We start from the raw sequence: 22082 nt of genomic DNA on the forward strand, positions 1-22082 counted from the left end.
TAGCTTATCTTCGATAGTGGGGAAAATGTTTGAAGCTATCATTAGGAAGAAATAGCAAGACATCTGGATGTAAATCATCCCAGTGGGAACACCTAGCATGGGTTCATGAAGGGTAAGTCATGTTTCACTAATTTGGTGGAGTTCTTTGAGGACATTACTCCCATGATGAACAATGGGGAACCTGTGGATGTGGTGTACCTGGACTTCCAGAAGGCATTTGACAAGGTGCCACACCAAAGGCTGCTACATAAGATAAGGTTTCACGCTATTACAGGTAATGTATTGACACGGATAGAGGATTGGTTGACCAGTAGAAAGCAAAGAGTCGGGGTAAATGGGTGTTTTTCTGGTTGGCGGTCAGTGGCTAGCGGTGTGCCTCAGGGATCAGTGTTGTGACCTCAATTGTTTGTAATTTACATAGATGATTTGGAATTGGAGACTAAGTGTGGTGTATCAAAATTTGCAGATGACACTAAGGTGAGTGGTAGAGCAAAGTGTGCAGAAGACACTGAAAGTCTGCAGAGGGATGTAGATAGTCTAAGTGAGTGGGCAAAGGTCTGGCAGATAGAGTACAATGTTGATAAGTGTGAGGTCATCCATTTTGGTAGGAAAAACAGCAAAATGGACTATGTTTTAAATGGTAAAAAATTGCAGCATGCTGCTGTGCAGATGGACTTGGGCATCCTTGTGCATGAATCGCTGAAGGTGGGATTGCAGTGCAGCAGGTGATTAAAAAGGCAAATGGAATTTTGTCTGCCATTGCTCGAGGGATGGAGTTTAAAAACAGGGAGGCGATGCTGCAGCTATATAGGGTCCTGGTGAGGCCACACCTGGAGTACTGTGTGCAGTTTTGGTCTCCTTACTTGAGAAGAGATATACTAGCACTGGAGGGGGTGCAGAGGGGATACACTCGGTTGATTCCAGAGTTGAGAAGGTTGGATTATGAGGAGAGACTGAGTAGACTGGGAATGAGGGGAGATCATGTAGAAACATAGAAGATTATGAAGGGAATAGATAAGGTGGAGGCAGGGAGGTTGTTTCTGCTAGCAGGTGAAACTAGGACTAGAGGGCATAGCTTCAAAATAAAGGGAAGCAACGTCGGACTGAGGTCAGGAGGAACTTCTTCTCCCAAAGGGTTGTGAATCTGTGGAATTCCCTGCCCAGTGAAGCGGTTGAAGCTACCTTGGTGAATGTTTTTAAGGCAAGACTAGATAAAATTTTGAACAGTAAAGGAATTAAGGGTTGTGGTGAGTGGGCGGGTAAGTGGAGCTGAGTCTCAAAAAGATCAGCCATGATCTCATTAAATGGTGTGGCAAGCTCGAGGGGGCAGATGGCCTACTCCAGCTTTCTAGTTCTTATATTCTTTTAAAGAGCTTATTTCCTCACATACGTTGCAGACAGGAAATATCCCAGATGTGCTGTTGGAGAGAAAATAAGGGAGACCATGAAAAGTGAGTAAGTAAAAAAAAAACTTGGGTGGCAAATAATTGAAGTGTGCAAGCCGCACCCCATCTGACCAGAACTGTATTACTGTTCCTTCACTGTCACTGGGTCAAAAATCCTGGAACACTCTCACTTGCAGCACTGTGGGGTATCTCCACCACATGGACTACAGTAGGTCAAGGAGGTATGTCGCCACACCTTGTCACGGACAGTTAGAGACAAGCATTAACAACTCGCCCTGTCAATGTGTTTTTAAAACTAGCAAAATGACCTGTTCGTAGATATAGTGTAATTTAAAGGAGAACAGCATTGATCAATAAGGCATGTCATGAATAAATAGTGATGCTTTTGAATGCCTTGTTATAATACTCCCTGTGCTCCAGAAACAAATGGCAGCAAGATGATTTTTGTGGGAATGGGAATAGTGAAAAAGTGCTTCAATGCTGCTGTGTATATTTTCTTTTTAGAGGAAATAAAGTTCTTGAACACAGTAATTAACTGATAGTTATCATCCCTTAAAGTCTACTGTCATTGACTGACCTTGTGCTTTGATATTTGTCTTTGCCTATGAATTGTGAAAATGGCATTTTTATTTTATGATAAAGGGAAACATTTGTTTAATTAATCAGAATTATAGGATTAATGGAGTATCACTTTCTGAGCAGAATGTTTTTTTTAGTATCCCAGTGGATGAAGATGTATATACTCAATTTTCTTTGCTTCTGAGGCTTCTTTTTAACAATTTTAAAATTTTTTTTAATTTTCCCTGATAAATGTACAATTCAAAATCAATATGCTGTATTCAGAATGATTCTCCAAAGGTGACATAATTTTTTAAATGAAATTATACATCACAGTAAATGGCAGGCTAGACTGAAATAGAAGACATATTAAATATTTTGGTGCTGTCAACACATCATTTCCCAACATCATTCAAAAGAGAACAAAAAGCTAATTCAATCTGTTCAGCTAATAGAAGCATAAAATGAGCCAGAAGAATCAGGATGACTAGTAGGCAGCAAGAGAAAGAAAGAGCCAGCAAAGTTTCCAAATACAAAGGTACAAATAAATTGTATGATGAATATGAAGGCTGCAATTTTAACCTTTCTGGGAACAGGCTGTAAACAGTTGGAAGAGAGGTGGAATGGTAGGGTCACTATGCCTATCGCCTACCTACCTTTTACTAGAATTTTACCAGCGCTGGGCTATTTGAGGCACTCTTCTCACCATCTTGCATTCTTCATCAGAAATGCCCTTGCAATGTTGTGAGAACACCAGGTTCTGGCAACTTCCTTGTGGGCTTGTAGTGTAGTTAAGACCCTGTGCATTGACCATCCTAAACCCCAGCTTATGTCAATGTGGAGAGTGCCACCCTATTTAATCACCCCACTCAATCTCACAATCAAAGCATCTCCCCTGCCCACTCCAGTCATCATCTCCCGCCTCAGTTATTGGCTTGGTCCAGTACCGGCTGCAGTTCCAGCAATGGCCACCAATTCAAGCGATGATGCTGACCCTTTAATTGGCTAGTCGCTGTCTGTGGCAGCCCCATGCAACTAATTTCCTGAACCATGCAAAATATTATATATAGTCACCAGGGCCATCGAAGGTGGAGTCACCCCTTACTTTCTGCTTAGTGGGTATCTCTGATAAAACTGACCAGGTAGGATTCATTTAACCTGGGAGAAATGGATTTTAGAACAAGGAATTCAGAAAGAAAGTGAGACTCACAAATTAACAGATCCAGAGATGAAGATGAAACAGGGTAGGAGTTTACCGGAACTGACTATTTAATTAACCACAATGTTGGCATCCAGCTTTCAGGTCAAATGTGACCATGGTGAAGATGTCCACCTGCCACTTGAAGGGGCTCCATCTTTGTGGGTTTCTCATTAAGAACACACCAGTGGAAAGATGAATGGCCAACATCAGGCTCTCGGATACTTCTCTAGAAGCTTTGCTAACAGTGGTTGGAGAAAGGGATTATTTCCCATGTATTGGGAGCAGGGGTAAGGCTCAAATAAATGGGTAACTGAAGTGGAAATGAGGTGTATATGTGGTATCCCACAACTAGATACAATAGCTGAAGAGGTTAATTGACCTCACTAGGACAGGAAAATGAGTGGCATGGTCGATCCAGGTGCCAATATTCATGTTTATATTCCTTGATATTCTCTTGCATAGTTCTTAGACATATGCGTCTTGCACGATCAACCATTTTTACCTCATTCCCTTTGCCACCGATGCACAATGGTAGCAATGTGTACTATCCATAAGATTGTTGATTTCCTTTGACAGCACTTTATAAATCTGTGACCGCCACACCTAGGAGACTGAGGGCAGCAGATGTGAAGAAACACCATTACCTGCAAGTGCCCCTGCAAGGTGCACACCATCCCGATTTGGATAACTGTTCCTTCACTGGCTCACAATCCTGAAACTCCTTTCCTAACAGCATTATAGATATACTTAAACCTCAAAGACGTCAGCAGTTCAAGATAGCAGCTAACTGTCAACTCCTTGAGAGCAATGACTGTTTTGTGGGCAATTCGAGATGAGTGATAAAAGCCTGGCCTAACCAATGATGCCCACATCCCATGAATGAATTTTTAAAAATTGGAGACAAGCAATAAATGTTGGCCTAGCCAGTGATGCCCACATTCTATGAGCAGAAATGATGACAATCACCTGTAAAGCAATGGAAACGTATTCTTGGAATGAGGCCTGTGAGCAAAAGCCTCTCACCTTGGCAAGGCAGAAGCAATGCTGTTATAAGGGCCTTCAGTCCCTGCTATGTTGTTGACATTTCCCGAGCAAATTTCACACACCTCTCTAAAGTGATGCTGACTGTTTGCCTGTTAACAAATTTAGATATCAGACTTTCTATGTGCCAGAGATTTTCCATACATTACTAATGTGAGCTGGATGATATGCTAACACACACAGCCTCCTCTGCATTGGCATATCCCCCAACCTGACTGCCACTTAAAGTTTTGCCCATGATGTCTCAATCATAATATCAGAGAACCAATGGAAAAGAATAGACAAGAGGAACTGTAGGTAAATGAAGTTTGTTGATGTTTTGGTCCTTGAATAGCCTGTCATAAGATCAACCAATTGGTAGCAGTTTTTGTTATATTTGGGACTATTATTGAATCAGCCCAAAACTTGTATTTAAAAAGCACCTTTAACATAATAAAACATCCCAAACAGCTTCACAGGAATATCATTAAACACAATATAACACAGGTCATATGAGACAATGGGAAGATTTTTGCTCAAGAGGGTGAACTCAGGAGGACATGGTCCCTTAAACCCCGCCCTCCCCCCCCCCAACACATCAACATTTATTAACTTTTTGAGATGGGGTGTTGTGCTGGGGTAGGAATGGTTACTGCTCAGGAAGGCTCCGTAGTCTAATGCAAACAAAGGAAAGACATGAGAAGAAATGGAATCAAGTTTCAAGAGGAAGTGGGATGAGGGATCGGGGGATGATGAAGAAGGGGAAGGAGGACTTCAGAGAGTGGATATAACTCCAGCTTCACCAGCACACTCTGCAGTCCCTGTGTCTGTAGATGAGGAGGGGACAGGATACAATCTCATGTCTGTGATGGTCAGCCTTGTTGAGATACTTGGAAGTCACTCCAAAGGGTGCTGCACTAGCATCACGATGGTGACCAACTCAGTCACAGGGCATGACTGCACAGACGTTTCACCTGACAGAGTGACTATTGGAGTGGATCTTCATGTTGGAGCCCTGTAAGGGCTGATTCCCTCTTCCATCATCTATCACCTCCTCAGACCTTTCATGTGACTTTGATTATTGGAAGGGGCCACCAGCAAGAGTGTATCTAGCATCTGCTCCATTCCTCTCTGACATTTTACTGATCTTTTGGAGTAGATTTGTAGCTTGTGTTGCAGGCGTTGAGGCTGGTTGGCTCACTGAGCTGGTTTGTTGTTCCGCAGACGTTTTGTTTTCATGCTGGGTACCATCCTCAGTGCAGCCTCTGATGAAGCGTCAGTGTGTTTCCCGCCTGGTTTTTAAACTCGAGTCTGTTGAGATGGATTGCCTCACTTCCAGTTTTCCTTTGTAATGGAATGTGTATAGGGACACGTTCAATGTGTTTATTAATAGCGGGCTTCTAGGAATTCTTGTGCCTGTCTCGGCCTTGCCTGTCCCAGGATCTTGGTGTTGTCCCAGTTGAAATGGTGGTTCTCCTTGTCCATGTGGATTGAGATAATTGAGTATTGGTCATGTCTTTTTGTAGCCAGTTGGTGTTCATGTACTGTCGTTAATTTCCTTCCTGTTTGTCCAATGTAGTGTTTCTCACAGTCACTGCAGGGGATCTTGTAGATGACATTGGTCCCGTCCATGGCAGGAGTGGGTCTTTAGTTCAGGTGAGAAGTTGTCATAGGCGGCTTGTGGTGAGTTCCGACATGTTCCTGATGTAGGGTAGTGTGATGAGTGTGTCGGTGCATGTAGTATCTTTGTGATGTTGTTTGTGTAGGCATCTTCTGACCCAGTTTTTTTGGATATCCGTTATCCTTGAAAACCTGGAAGACGTATTCTTCTTCCTGTTGACGTAGTTCCATGTTGCTACAGTGTGTTGTTGCCTTTTTAAGTAGTGTTCACCCGCAGCTTCGTTTGTGTGTACTGGGATGGTTGCGGTTGAAGTTCAATACCTAGTTTGTGTGTGGCTTTTCAGTGCACTTTCGTTTGCAGTTCCCCTTTTGCGTTGTGCCCTAAGATGACGCCCAGGAATGGGAGCTGTTTGCTCTTCTCCTCCTCTCTGGTGAATCTCATTCCGGTGAGGGTGTTGTTTATAATTTTGTGTGTGTCCTCTAAATTGGTCCGTTTAATGATGACAAAGGTGTCGTCCATGTAGCGTATCCATAGTTTTGGTTGGATTTGCGGAATGGACGTCCTTTCTAGTCTTTGCATCACTGCTTCTGCTGTGAGTCCAGATAGGTGATCCCATGGGAGTCCCGTTGATTTGCTCGTATGTTTGGCCATTGAAAGTGAAGTGGGTGGTGTGGCATAGGTCCAACAGATTGAGCATGTTGTCCTTGGAGATGGTTTCACTGTGGTCTTGCTCTTGTTCTAGAAGAGTTGTCATTGTTTCCCTTGCTAGTGGTATGTCTATTGATGTAAACAGGTCAGTGACATCAAGCAATATCATGGTCTGTTTGTCGTCTATCCTTATGTCTTTGGAGTTGAGGAATTCTTGGGCTGAGTGGATGCAGTAGGGTGACTTGTTGACTAGGCGCCTGAGTCTCCTTGTAGCTCGTTGGCTAATCTGTGTGATGGAGTGCTTGGATGGAGAAAATGAGTCTGAGGTGTACTTACCCTTGTGCACTTTAGGGAGGCCATAGAATCAGGGTGTGTTGGTTCCTTTGAATTTCATTCTTAAGAAGTCTGCTTTGTTGATCTGCCCTGTTTAAGTCTGTAGCGTGTATAGGATTTTGTTGCCGAGTTGCATGTCAGGTCAGTCTGTACTGGCCAGTATGTGTTCTCATTGACGAGCAGCGCTTGTTCCTTGGAGATGTAGCCCCTTTTATTCAGTGTTACTGTCATGCGCCGTTTGTCTGCCGGTAGTATTGTGATGTTCCTGACCTCTTTTAATCCGTCCAGGACCTGCCTTTCCGATGAGTTGAGGGTGTTGAATTCACTCCTTCTGGTTGGTGTCAGGATTACTATCTGTCTTATCGTTTGTTGTGTTTCTTCATTAATATTGTTGGTCTTTAATGTGGCTTCCAGTGTGGCTAGGAATTCTGTTTTGTTGGCGTCCCTGTAGTTGTAGTTCAGTGCTCAGGTGAGAACGACTTTTTCTGTGTCGGTCAGTTTCCTGTCAGAGAGGTTCCTTATCCATGTGTCGGTTCTGTTGTCGTTTTTGTTGGTAAGTGTGGTTAGCTTGTCTTGCAGGGTCTGAGATTTTTTTGGCTGTTGTGGTCTGTCGGCTGATGTTGATGGCTCATTCTATGTTAGTTGTCCAGGAATAAAGTTTTTTTTGGTGAGTAATTTCTCTGTTGTATTTGTGGAGCAGGTTGTGTGCATCGTTCATCATTACCCTTACCATCTTGTGGCCATTTTGTTCTGCTGTTTTCAGGGCTTGAATTGTTGATGGGTGGTTTGTACTTCACTCTGCATGGTAATACCTGGTTCCTGAGGCATCCATGTTGGAAGTAGAGCTGTTCGCAGATTGCGCGCTCTCATTTGACGTAGTTTTCCCATTTTCTTGCCAATTTGTGTGTTACACCCGTAGGTCTCTAAGATTTCGGAATAGATTTGTAGCTCAGGTTGTGGGTGTTGAGTTTGATTGGCACACCGAGCTAGTTTCTTGTTTCGCAGACGTTTTGTTACCATGCTGGATAACATCCTCAGAATTCTAGAAGCCTGGCACTCCACAAAGCATGCTGTTAATAAACATATCAAACTCGACCCCATATACGTTCCATTACGAAGGAAAACCGGAAGTGAGACAATCCATCTCAACAGACCACAGAGTTTAAAAACCAGGCGGGAAAACACACCAATGCTTCATCAAAGGCTGAGCTGAGGATGTTACCAAGCATGGTAACAAAATAACTGCAATACAAGAAACCAGCTCGGCAAGCCAACCAACCTCAGTTTTACTGATCCTTGCTACTGAGCCTGATATGAATTCTCTGTACCTTAGTACATCACTCTAAGTGATAACACACATGGCTTTCCAAGAGGTTAGCCACTATTTCTCCAAGAGGAGTTCACAGACTCTGTGGAGTCATTGTGGAGCACAGGAAATGAATGAGCTCCTCCTTTTTCATCCCATAGCTGTGCACTTCCTCGGGTAGCCCAGACATCTCATCAGCACATCTCTTATGCTATTCTGCTGTCTTCTGACTCTCAGTGCACTGCGTCTCCATCCTGCAGATCAGGACTGCACCTATCCTCCATTTTCTGAGGAGAACTTCACATTTATCCACATTATACTGCATTTGTCATGCATTTGCCCACTCACTCAGCTTGTCCAAATCACACTGAAACCTCTCTACATCCCTCTCACAGCTTGCTCTCCCAACCAGCTTTGTGTGATCTGCAGATTTGGAGAGATTGCATTTAATTCCCTCATCTGAATTATTAGTATATATTGTGAATAGCTGGAGTCCTAGTACTGATCCCTATGGTACCCCGATAGTCACTGCCTGCCATTCTAAAAAAGATACATTTATTCATATTTTTAGTTTCCTGTCTGCCAATGAATTTTCTGTCCACCACTTTTGGTAAAGTCCAAACCACCCCTGTCCACAGGTTCCACTTCATCAAATCTGCTAAAGTAGTGTCTTCCATCTCCCCTGTATTTAGTTGGGAGAAAGGTCTGCTGACAGTATGTGAATGAAAGAGGATCCAATAGAATTGGCGGTCAGGTAGAGCGGAGTGTCATCCACGTACATGTGAAAGTTATGCATATCGCATGTAGATGAGAAATAGAACAGGGCCAAAATTAGATCCTTGGGGACATGAGAGGTAATGGTGTACATTTTCTCATTCTGTGGGTTTATTGTTAATTAATTAATTAAGAAACTAAGAAATTCTTAATTTCTTGATTAGTTTCTTCACGTTAATATTGAGGGAGTCAACTCGCATGTCTTTTAGAGATTCTCCAAGGAAATTAAGGACACGACAAAGGAAAGCAAATCATTAGATTTAGATTTAGATTTTTGAATGACTTTTTGAAATAGAGTTATGCAAAAGGGTTGGAAGGCATGTAGTGAAATCAAACCTCATAAATTCAACCTTTGATACCCTGACGTTAGAAAGTGCTGGTCCCCAAGGTCAAACGTTGTGAGAATTTATCTTGGAGCATATCATTCCTCAGCTTATAAAACATAGTTTTGTAAAAACTTTCATATGTCATTTCTTGCTAAAGCCACCCACCGTTTAGTAAAACCATAATGCTTAATAGTCCAAACGTGTTGGGGTGGCAAAGATGTCAAGAGACACAATTGCAATCAAAGCACTGTTTTAGATTTTCTGTGCACACATTTTAGTGTCGTTACTTTAAACCCTGGATTTTAAACTTGACCTCTGCAAGTTTACAAAAGCGCAGGCTGAGGGGTGACCTTAGAAGTTCGTAAAATCACGAGGGACATGGATAGATTTTTTCCCCAGGGTAGGGGAGTTCAAAACTAGAAGGCATAGTTTTAAGGTGAGAAGAGAAAGATTTAAAAGGGACTGAAGGGGAAACTTTTTCATGCAGTGGGTGGTGCATTTTTGGAATGAACTGTCAAAGGAGTTGGTGAAGTCTGGTACAATTACAGCATTTAAAAAGCATCTGGATGGGCACATAAATAAGAACGGTTTAGAGGGATATGGGGCAAATGCTGGCAAATGAGACTAGATTTGTTTAGGATATCTGCTTGGCACAGACATGTTGGACCGAAGGGTCTGTTTCTGTCTTATGCTTCTCTATGACTCAAATGTTTAAAAAAAATTCAGTTCACAGCCACGAGTGCTTCAGTACTTTAAAAGACAATTGAAAGCTCCAGTCGTTTTCAACAGAAATAACTTAAATTTGCAGTATTTCAGCAAGGCGTTCGAATTTCAGCAAGGCGTTCGATAAGGTTCCCCACAATAGGCTATTGTACAAAATGCGGAGGAATGGAATTGTGGGAGATATAGCAGTTTGGATCAGAAATTGGCTTGCTGAAAGAAGACAGAGGGTGGTAGTTGATGGGAAATGTTCATCCTGGAGACCAGTTACTAGTGGTGTACCACAAGGGTCGGTGTTGGGTCCACTGCTGTTTGTCATTTTTATAAATGACTTGGATGAGGGCGTAGAAGGATGTGTTAGTAAATTTGCATATGACACTAAGGTCGGTGGAGTTGTGGAATAGTGATGAAGGATGCTGTAGGTTGCAGAGAGACATAGATAAGCTGCAGAGCTGGGCTGAGAGGTGGCAAATGGAGTTTAATGCAGACAAGTGTGAGGTGATGCACTTTGGTAGGAGTAACCGGAAGGCAAAGTACAGGGCTAATGGTAAAATTCTTAGCAGTGTAGATGGGCAGAGAGATCTCGGTGTTCGTGTACACAGATCCTTGAAAGTTGCCACCCAGGTTGACAGGGCTGTTAAGAAGGCATACTGTATTTTAGCTTTTATTAATAGAGGGATCAAGTTCTGGAACCAAGAGGTTATGGTGAAGCTGTACAAAACTCTGGTGCGGCCGCACTTGGAGTATTGTGTACAGTTCTGGTCACCACATTATAAGAAGGATGTGGAAGCTTTGGAAAGGGTGCAGAGGAGATTTACTAGGATGTTGCCTGGTATGGAGGGAAGGTCTTACGAGGAAAGACTGAGGGTCTTGAGGCTGTTTTTATTAGAGAGAAGAAGGTTGAGAGGCGACTTAATTGAAATGTATAAAATAATCAGAGGTTTAGATAGGGTGGATAGGGAGAGCCTTTTTGCTAGGATGGTGACGGCGAGCACGAGGGGGCATAGCTTTAAATTGAGGGGTGAAAGATATAGGACAGATGTCAGAGGTAGTTTCTTTACTCAGAGAGTAGTAAGGGAATGGAACGCTTTGCCTGAACCGGTAGTAGATTCGCCAACATTTTAAGTCATCATTGGATGAGCATATGGACGTACATGGAATACTGTGGGTTAGATGGGCTTGAGATCGGTATGACAGGTCGGCACAACATTGAGGGCCGAAGGGCCTGTACTGTGCTGTGCTGTTCTCTGTTCTATAAGAGCATGTAACTTTTTTTTAGAAATAATTGTTGACGTGCCTATCAGTATCGGAAAAAGCTGTAAATAAAATGGTGTTATGCAGCAGAGTGCTAGCTATAATGGCAGATCAAACTGTGTTTTGTTGTTCTAATTATATTTTAGCTGTTGATCCTGGTAGGCCACAAAACAAATTGAGTTAATTTAAGATTAAACATAATGGTGTGATTGACAAATAACAGTAAATAGACTGTTATTTTGTACCAGAAAAAGATTATTCCAGCTGTTTGATGAAACGTGTACATATTGGAAGGAAGGATTTATCTGCAATAATGAAAATTTACATCATCCAGACCTTTCAAAGCAGTAGTGATGCATTTTGTCCTTTGGAAACCATCAGTGAAAACTATGTAATTTAGAGTGAATACTAAAGGGAAAGTGATTTCAAAGTAAATAATAATATCTACTGTAGTTAATAAACAACAGTCTAACCTTTTTTAGATTATATAAAGGATATTTTAAAGAGTTGAGGATGGAAACCACATTACACTTGTTTACTTTTTTTTCATTTAACAAATTCTCAAACACTGCGATTTGAGAATGCGACTAGTTTCAAAGTCTAATTAACACTTTTTGTTACACTTAATCTTCACATTGCATATTTTATCCTAATCAAGTAAAATTTGCATTACAATTCTCTTGTGCTCTTGTTTTTACCGAGTCTTCAGTTTACTTCTCAAGAAAAAAGAAGTTAATATTTTAAAGCCAAAATTTGAAGTTAACATTGGCTATGGCAGACAGACATAGACCACACAACAATTTTTGTATTGCTCACAAGGGAATACTGAAATTAAGAGTACTGTTTAAAAGTGAAGAAGTTTGTGGACTTTGTTTGTGCAACATGTGTGGTCTGATTTGTTTTCTTATCTAGTAATTCAAATGTAATGTTTTCACATGGAATTATAGCTTGCACATATCATTGATAAAACTGTATGCTTATTCTACTGAGTAAGTAAATTGGATCACATATTTCAGAGTGGACTAGGTATATTTCTTGTATTAAATATCTGAGATCAACTCCTCTTTCCCTATCATGCCTGGAATGAGCCTTTATCTGGGCAGCATCTCGGTGCTTTGCAGCAAGTCCAAAAATTGACAGAAAACTTCTGTTACTGTAATACACTTACTGGATAAATCACAGGCTTTCTCATAATCTTAACCAAAAGTGGATTAAACATTTTGCTAGACTCATGCTTAAGCTATGTAATACAAAAGTGTTATTAACCAGTAAAATGGTTAATTGAAGCAGTTATACCAAACTATAAATTTCAACTTGTTATATGGAAAATGCAACATAAGTCATTTATGCATTGAATCAGAATGCAACATATGCTCATCTCAATGTGCCTGAAGTAACTTATGTAGAAATTGCTGATAATATATGAATGCTACTTGGTGATTTTGTGTTTCTCTAAAGACTTCAGAACGCTATTCAATCTGAAAACAGTGCAACAAAAAAGACATTCAGAAAAATGTTGCTTGCTCGTTTTTCAGTTATATTCCTGTCAATATTGAATTTTTCATTTAAAATATGACATTTTAATACTTTCATGTACGAAGTTTAAGGTTGACTAGTAATATCTTGGACAGCAAGCATACCAAAGTCCAGTCAGGATTGGATAATTTAAGTATAAATTCCGTCTATCTTCAGTATTTCAGATACAACCAGCAATACACGTTTTAGTTTCACGTACCTTTTCATGCAGCAACATGAGAGAAATGAAAAGAGATTTGAAATGCAATGTATATCATGTACTTTTCACTAATAAGGCCTTAAATTTTAAAGAGCATTGTAATCTTAGAACATAGAACATTATGGCACAGCATAGGCCCTTTGGCCCATGATCTTGTGCCGAACTTTTACCCTAAACCTAAGGACTATCTAACCTCCGCCCTTAGCTTATACTATTATCCATATGCCTATCTAATAGCCGCTTAAATGCTCCTTAATGAAGCCGACTCCACTACTCTCTCTGGCAATGCATCCACACCCCTTCAATTCTCTGAGTAAAGAACCTACCTCTGACGTCTCCCCGATATCTGCCTCCACTCACTTTAAAACTATGCACCCTCATAATAGCTACCTCCACCCTAGGAAAAAGTCTCTGGCTGCCCACTCTATCTAAACCTCTGATCATTTTGTACATCTCTATCAAGTCACCCCTCATCCTTCATCATTCTAAAGAATAAAGCCCTAGCTCTTTCAACCTTTCCTCATAAGGCCTTCCTTCCATTCCAGGTAACATCCTGGTAAATCTCCTCTGCACTTTTTCCAATGCTTCCATGTCTTTCCTGTAATGAGGTGACCAGATCTGGACACAATACTCCAGATGTGGCTGAACCAGGTTTTTGAATAGCTAGTGCATAACTTCACGGCTCTAGAACTTGATCCCTCTGTTAATGAAAGCTAACACACCATATGCCTTCTTAAAAACTCTGTCCACCTGGGTGGCAGTTTTCAGGGAACTATGAATATAGAATCCCTACAATGTGGAAACAGTCCCTTTGGTCCAACAAGTCCACACCACCCCTCGGAGCATCCCACTCCGACTTATCCCTCATGATTCACCGAATATGAACCCCAAGATTCCTCTTCTCCTCCACACTGCCAAGAATCTTTCTGTTAACCCTGTATTCTGCTTTCAAGTTTGTCCTTCCAGAATGAATCACCCATCACTTTTCAGGGTTAAACTCCATCTGCTACTTCTCAGCCCAGCTCTGCATCCTATCAATGTCCCTTTGTAACCTAGAACAGCCCACTGCACTGTCCACAATGCGCCCCACTTTTGTATCGTCTGCGAACTTACTAATCCACCCTTCCACTCCTTCATCCGAATCATTTACAAAAATCACAAATAGAAGAAAACCCAGGACAGGCCCTTGTGGTACACCACTCATAATTGAGCACTATGTTGAATATTTTCTGTCCGCTACCACCCTTTGTCTTCTAAGTGCCAGTCAATTCTGAATCCAATCTGCCACATTTCCCCCTATCCCATGCTTCCTTACCTTCTGCATGAGCCTACCATGGGGAACCTTATCAAATGCCTTACTTAAATCCATATATACTACATGCACTGCTCTACGTTCATCCATGTGTTTGGTCACCTTTTCAAAGAATTCAGTAAGTTTTGAGAGGCATGATCTACCCCTCACAAATCCATGATGACTGTCACAAATCAAAACTGTGCCTTTCCAGGTGATCATAAATCCTATCTCTCGGAGCCCTTTCCAATAATTTGCCCACCACTGATGTAAGACTAACTGGCCTGTAACTTCTGGGGTTATCCCTATTCCCTTTTTTGAACAAGGGAATAACATTTGCAAATCTCCAATCATCCGGCACTATACCCCTGGACAGTGAGGACAAAAAAATCAACGCCAAAGGCCCTGCGATCTCTTCCCTCACTTCCCATAGAACCCTTGGATAAATCCCATCAGGTCCGTGGTATTTATCTATCTTCAACTTCCTCAAAATTCCTGGCACATCGTCCTTACTAACATCGACCTTCTATGGCCTACCAGCTTGTTTCACACTGTCCTCCCCTACAACTAGGTCCCTCTCTGTTGTGAATACCGAAGAAAAGTATTCATTAAGGACCTCTCCTATCTCTTTAGGCTCCGTGCACAAATTCCCTTTACAATCCTTGATCAGCCCTACCCTTTCTCTGGTCATTCTCTCATTCTTCACGTACGTATAAAAAGCCTTTGTGTTTTCCTTGATCCAATCTGCCAAGGTTTTCTCATGCCCTCTTACAGCTCTTCTAAGCTTTTTCTTCAGCTCCTTCCTGGATAACTGGTATCCCTCTAGAGCCTTTTCCGTTCCTTGTTTCCTAAACCTTACATGAGCATCCTTCTTCCTCTTAACCAGTCGTTCGACCTCTCTTGAGAACCAAGGCTCCCTCACTCAACCACATCTTCATAATTCTAAAGGAACACTCAAGTGTATCTGCCTTTGGGATAAACATCTACCCTGTTGAGTGTTTTAGTTTGAGTAGTTTTACAAAATGACATGGTTATATGAATCTTTCTTGTAAAAGCTGTGACTATTCCAAAAGTTGTCCAATTATTTTGAACTAAAATCAGGTTTGTTACTCTGAATGTTAAACATTTTCACTTTGACTTACAGGTTTATAGACAAGACTGTGAGACCTTTGGCATGGTTGTTCAGATGCTCATTGACAAAGACCCATCATTGGAAGCTACAGTACAGTTTTCACTAAGAGAAAATTTGCGTGAGATAGGGGAACGTTGCATCGACGAGCTGAGAAACTTCATCGCCAAATATGATTCAGCTCCTGAAGAGTATGCAAAGAACTTATAAATCGACAGTTTGAATCCCTGACAGACTGCATTTGTTCCCAAGCCCATTTTCTAACAATTGCAATACATCTTTTGTTCCGAACATAGCAAAAGAAATTAAGCAACTCTGCCTGTTGTTTAAGTATATTTAAATTTATAGTTCAAGTTGCCAGTGCAAAATCACTTTAACATATATAATGAGCAATAAAGTAAGTCTATATTGGCCTCTATAATACATTCCTTGCATAATGATACCTGTAATTGTAAGTATGTTTCTGAGACCAATATGGGTTGAATTTGGAAAGTGCTTCTTGGTGTAAAAGAACCATGTGGAATATCTCCAACTGAAAATTTGGGAATATCTGGGGTCAGGATCTACAGTCATCTCTTGTTTTGGCTGTGAGACTTTTGCCACCAGACCAGCGAGGAAAATAAAGTTTCAAAGTATGTGATGGCTGATGTTTTTGTACCATTTCTGCAACTGGGTTCTGAAAGGTATAGAAAAATGTTACTTTGTGTCTCCTGGTGACTGACTGTAAAACAGTTGCAACTACCGTGGTTATGAATTGGACAGAGCAACAAATTTTGATTTGTGACTTGGGTTGTAGAACAATGTTTGGCTTCTGTACCTTGAACTGGAGAAGGCCAAGCTTTTTGATTATATGTTCACTCCTGTCAGAGTATGCATGTGTACATGCCACGTACAGCAAAATTACATTTGAGGAGGATGTCTTCAAATGCCAAAATGATCTGTGACTCTTCCTCCCTAGGGTTGTACTTGAAGGTTAGACGTTTGGGTGAGAAGCATGAGAGCAGTGTTCATAGGCAGGCAACCTAGTCAGTGCCTTGAAAGAAAGAAAAGAAGTACTGATGTTAAGGTTATTATAGGGCAGAATTCTAGAATATTCCTATAAGTGAACTCTTTATTTTTATACTGGGGACTATGCTATTCTTCATGATTTGTTAATTATTTTGTGTTGGCTTACTCCATCAATTCAAGAAATGCTTTATGTAATATTAGCCACATAATCAGTCGTTTGAAAGGTCTCTGTTGTACAGAAAAACGTTTTTGTGTTGAAAAGTCCAACCTGAAACCCCGAAGACCAGCTATAGCAATCGAAATTCCATTTTTCTGAGCTTACAATTTTCTAAGTTCGTCATCAATGTTACCTATTAGATTTCTACACCGAAGAGGCTTTTATTTGTAATTAAATGTATTAGTATTTTATATAAATGATCAATTGTTCAAAACCAGATTCTGTTTTCACTATTAAAGTGACAGTAAGATTATTGTAGCAGCTTGATCAGCCTTAATGCACTTAGTGATGAAGAAACATGAAATGTTTTAATGTTCAGATTTAAGAAGTCATTGTTAACCCCAGCATATTGTTTTTCTGTCTTTTACGTGCTTTAGGACAGAAAACATCATAACTGTTTCAAAATGTATTGAAGAAGTTAAGTGGGTGTTGCCAGTGTTCAAATCATTCTGTCGACAGTGGAATTTATTTTATAAGCTGGTTTGGTTGTTGGAATGAAAGTCTCCATTTTGTAATCTGTAGATGTCCTTTGTAAAATAAATTTACTCAGCCACAACCCAGTTCTTAGTGTGTGGTGTCCGCATCATAATACTGAAATAACTTGGCAAAAGGTGACCACTTTTTTCACTCAGAAGAGTAGCTGGCGGGTTTTTTTTTCTGAGATTGGGTTAAGAACGCAGTCTTGAAGCCAAAGGAGCTTTCCTCACCATGTTACATTTTATGCTTGTTCTTGTTCGATGTTTCATTCTAAGCCATTTTTCTTGACTTTTTTTTGTTAGTCGTGGTTTGCCAGTACCTTCCAATCTCACGGAGCACTGCAAGATGGCAGGACTCATGTCTGTTTCCGCTGGATCAAGAATCAAATCTGCGCAAAAGCAGAAGTTGCTGGAAAAGCTCAGCGGGTCTGGCAGCATCTGTGAAGGAAAAGATCAAAGGAAACGTTTTGGGTCTGGTGTCCCTTCCTCCGACCCGAAACATTACCTCTGAATTTTCCTTCACTGATGCTGAGCTTTTCCAGCAACTTCTGTTTTCGATCCTAATTTACAGCATCTGCAGTTCTTTCAGTTTTTACCAAATCTGCACTGTTACTTTTATTGTAAATCACTTGACGTTTAAACAACTGAGCTAAAAGGCCCTCTTTCCTGATAGCTAAATGTAAAAATATAAACAACTTAACAATTTCCTAAGTTCATCATCAATGTTACCTATTGGATTTCTACACTGAAAGTGCTTCTATTTGTAATACAAAGTATTAGTATGTTGTGATGTTTTATTTTCATCAACAGAAGCGTTGACCCAATTTTAATAATTTTGCATGTAAGACCAGGATGGTCTGGAGTTAGCTGATCAGTTAGAGCGCCAGTAGAGGTGCTATAATTGAGCTTTGCTTTTCTGGACAGAGAGAGGAAAGATCAGTTCAAGTTCCCATTTCTGATGCATATTAGGCAATATAGGTGCAAGTCACTGTGGGCACAAGAGCTCATCAGTCATGATACTTCCTTTAATTAAACAGCTTCACTTTCTTGGCTGACTGATTAAGCACATTCCAATCGAGGTTTGCAAATACTCATGACATCCAAACAAAGCAAAAGTCAATGTTTTCAGAAGAGAATAAAATTAATATTAGCTTTGTCAGGATATAAATATCACAAAAGTAAGACTTGAATATATATATGTACTTTTGGCTGGATCATCAGATTAGCCATTAAGGAAGACGTTCAGATAAGTTATGTATTTCGTATGTAAGTTTATAACCATGTGAAATGACTGGGCTCTTGTAAGTAAATCTGAAACAAACAGAAAGTGCTAAACTCAGCAAGTCCTACTGAAGTCAAAACATTAACACTTTCTGCACAGCTACTGCCAGACATGCTGAGTTTCTCCAGGATTTTCTGCGCTTGCTTCAGATGATTAGCATATGTAGTATTTTGTTACTTGTTAATAAATTTTATCCTGTTACTGTAGTATATTGCAGGTCTGAAAATTTTCAGTGAGTTTTTCAGTGCATTGTATCTGGCAAACCATAACTGCCAGAATAGTGGGGGCTGAGTATTTTCTTTTAAAAACATTTTATCCCTTCAGTTGTTACATATGGCATGCTCTTTCGACTTTGCTCAATGACACTGACAGAAAAAACACATTCTGGATCACAGAATTGAAGTACCAATTTGCCAATATTTGGACAGACATGCTAATTTATAACATTGCATTGTATCATGTCAGTTGGTATATATACTCCAGTAAAAGAAGATAAGCCAAATATATGGAGTTTCAAAGTGAGAAGGGTATTTGCTTTATGTGTGAAACTATGTTACTGCCATTATACTGTCTCAAACTTGACAACGTCCTCTCCTGTCTGTAGTGTTGTCACTTGTTTGTTTGGCTTCTGGCTTTAATCCCATAATATGGAGTTCCCTTTTCTTTGGACTCAATCATATCAATTTTCCTGCAGTAGTGTGATAAAACTGAGACACAGGGCTGGGTTTGTCATGCCCCTGGAAGGTGTGTGTTTAGCAGGGTGGCACATAAAATAGGTTCAGCGGCTAGTCCACAAACTTCTCACCCATCCCTAAGCTATCCTGCAATATTAGGAGTGGGAGCCAAAGTCAGCAACATGCTAGCCATATTTAATTAGTTAAGGATAAATTTAGTTTATTAAGGATTATGCTGCCAATGCCATAATATGGTTGACTTCGCAGTTGGGTGCAATCCATTTTTTTAAAAGTTGGGGAGTACCCTATGCCCTTTCTGAATGATGTTGCAGCCCTTTTGTTGGTAGTTGACACCCAGCTCTCCACACCCATCTTCCTCTTCTGTTTGAGTCTTCCCCACTAAATGCCTGCAATGTAATCTGTGACCAGGATCCAGTTGGGGCCATCACTATGGAATTACTTCCAATTCCAGCAGTACTGTCTACCAAGCTATTGAAACTGTCAGGAGTTTTTGGAGCTAGACCCTCTAGCCACCTGTTCCAGACGTAACCAGTGAGAAGCAAAATTCTGACTTGGCATGAATGTAGCCTAACAGAAGCATGTCACAGCTGAAGGACAGCCTCCTTATCAGTCAGTCTTTCTTTATGGAGGAGCCAGCAGTCCAAACAATATAAAAGCCTGCCTACAGACCTTTTGCTTGGAATGAAACTCATATGCCTTACGTGCACACAAATAAGTGATTACCATACAAACATGAAGTGACCATAGAGTCATAGAGGATGTACAGCATGGAAACAGACCCTTCAGTCCAACACGTCCATGCTGCCAGATGTCCTAAATAAATCTAGTCCCATTTGCCAGCACTTGGCTTAAGTAACTCTAAATACTTCCTACTCATGTACCTAGCCAGATGCCTTTCAAACGTTGAAATTGTACCAGCCTCCACCACTTCCTCTGGCAGCTCAATTTTAAAATTTTCTAAATACCTTTATGATTTTTGAACAAGGAACAATTTCTCAGAATGTAGTTATTCTAGAGCATAGTCCTGAGAAAATCTCTGGTGTCGTTGGGTAGAATCAGCCATTGATTTCGCATTGGTTTCCTTTTGGATTTAAAATAACTTGTTTGTCTGATCTGGACCCCAAAATTCTCCTTTAAAATGTTTCAATCACTTGTATTGCTTGAGCCTATATCATTTACCAGTGATGTTTGAGTAATTACATGGAAAAGACTTATTCACTTGTCCACACTGGATATATGATCTCAAAACCTAACAAGCACAAAGGACTCAGGATAACTTATACATCCCAATCTGAAAAAGTGGTAAAACCTGACCACCTGCTTATAAAAGCTGACAGTCCAAGAACGACTTTGATTATAATCCTGTGACATTTGAAACTAATAGTTACATAGAATTGTAACTCAAGTTGTGTGTACACCCAATATTGTTTTTCTTGGATTGGAAGATAAAATATTACTTGTAGGTGAAAGACTGAAGAGGAAAAAGCAAATGGCATAAAACCTCTCCCTTATCTGTAGGGAGGGTGCATCCACATACTTGCTTCTCACGTATTGAAGTTTAATTATTAACTAAATATTGGTTCATTTCAGGTATATTTATTTTCAATATTTTATAATCTTTTAAAAATGTAATGTTTTAGTATTCATTCAGCAGACAATATCACTTCCCAAAGGATTTCTTCAGTAATTTCTTAGATCAAGCTACCAGCTCCAGTTACAGGATTTTAAGAACACAGTTTAGAATCTAGCAATCTAGAGAGACAATCCATTGTCTAGACTCACACTGAGGGAATGCTGCTTTGTAGAGAGTGCTGAATTTGTGAAACAGAAATCTTGTCTGTGCTATCAAATGGTTTGAAAGTATCCTGTGGCACTTTGAAAACAGCAGAAAAGTTCTCCCTGGAGTCTGAGGCAGTAGTTATCTCTAAACATCACTAAAACAAAGTGGGCAATGAGTTCAAATGTGCACAAATATACAAAATTGAAAAATGTCTGAATCTCAATGACAAGGAAATCTTTCCAATTTACCCCTTGTGCTGTCAGTGATGAGCTCCAAATCTCACTAATAAGCAGTAGCTGCTATATTTCCTTGCATTTGCGACTCATTATTAGCTAACTTTACTTCAGTTCTATGCAGCATGCAATTTTGCCATCCTTGTCCTGAAACTAGTTAGTGACAATTCCCAACTTAAAAGTTAGAGTGATGACTTGGTGGATGTCGCTTGCCATTCGCTCCTTCAGACCTCTGATTTTAGATCCATCCACCCACCTGGCATTGGCTAAAGAACATTTGATGTCTGCTTCCATGTTTGTTCATAGAAATTGGCATCATTGAAACACCAGCCCCATCATCTCAATGTCACTCATTTCAGACTAATTGTGATGATACTGTGGCTTTAAGATGTGTATTTTCTACTGGTTCTTTTTATCAAAGAGAAGTTTTAAGGCAGAGTTGTGGAACTGTCTATTGAAAGCCCTTAAACAGCTTGTGAAGCCTTAGGTTTTTTTTAATTCGTACAATAGAAGCAGCCTGAGTGGGCTGAGTCGAACTCACACAGAATGAGGATTTTTAGTTTTTCAGTAGCAGTTGCTGGGTGTTGAACCTGGATAGAAACTTCAGTACATCTCTCCCTGCTGTTCACTATCTCTGAGTTTTCTCAATGTTTTTCCTATCGCTGCTAGAATTGCATGTGAGACAATCTGTTTTACTGCATTTGCCTTTTGCTCAGGTTGGGTTTATGGGATGTTACTATGTTAGAACAGTTACTATTTAGAAGCTAACTCATCTATTATTCTGTTAAGTTTTCTGGTAGAGTTAAGATATTCCAATTTCTTCTTTCTTTTGTTGTATTTTAATGATTGTGTACGAATAAAGTGTGTTTTGCTTCAAATCTAGTAGTTTGACTAGTCGATTTGCATCTGGAATGCAATACCTGGCATTTACCTTTTAAAATTAGAAAAAGTTAGGATCTAGGCTATCTCCTTTAATATGTTTTGAGGGGATTTGGTCTGGTCTGTAACATTAATGCACAATGCAGCACTTCATTTCTGCACTTTGGAGGTCACAGACGTCTTAACGCTT

General features: G+C 40.3%; 1 protein-coding gene across 3 annotated transcripts in view; it reads left to right on the forward strand.

The window, feature by feature from the left end:
* Positions 1 to 21771, forward strand: part of pphln1 (periphilin 1) — a 134777-nt gene extending 113006 nt beyond the window's left edge. For all 3 annotated transcript variants that reach the window (XM_048549181.2, XM_048549182.2, XM_048549183.2), the window contains exon 10: positions 15338 to 21771. In XM_048549181.2, the coding sequence (XP_048405138.1) occupies positions 15338 to 15532 (195 nt within the window). In that variant the 3' untranslated portion in view covers positions 15533 to 21771. The remainder of the gene's footprint in view (positions 1 to 15337) is intronic.
* Positions 21772 to 22082: the final 311 nt, after the last annotated feature.

Source organism: Stegostoma tigrinum, chromosome 18 (assembly GCF_030684315.1).
Source record: "Stegostoma tigrinum isolate sSteTig4 chromosome 18, sSteTig4.hap1, whole genome shotgun sequence".
Lineage (NCBI taxonomy): Eukaryota > Metazoa > Chordata > Chondrichthyes > Orectolobiformes > Stegostomatidae > Stegostoma > Stegostoma tigrinum.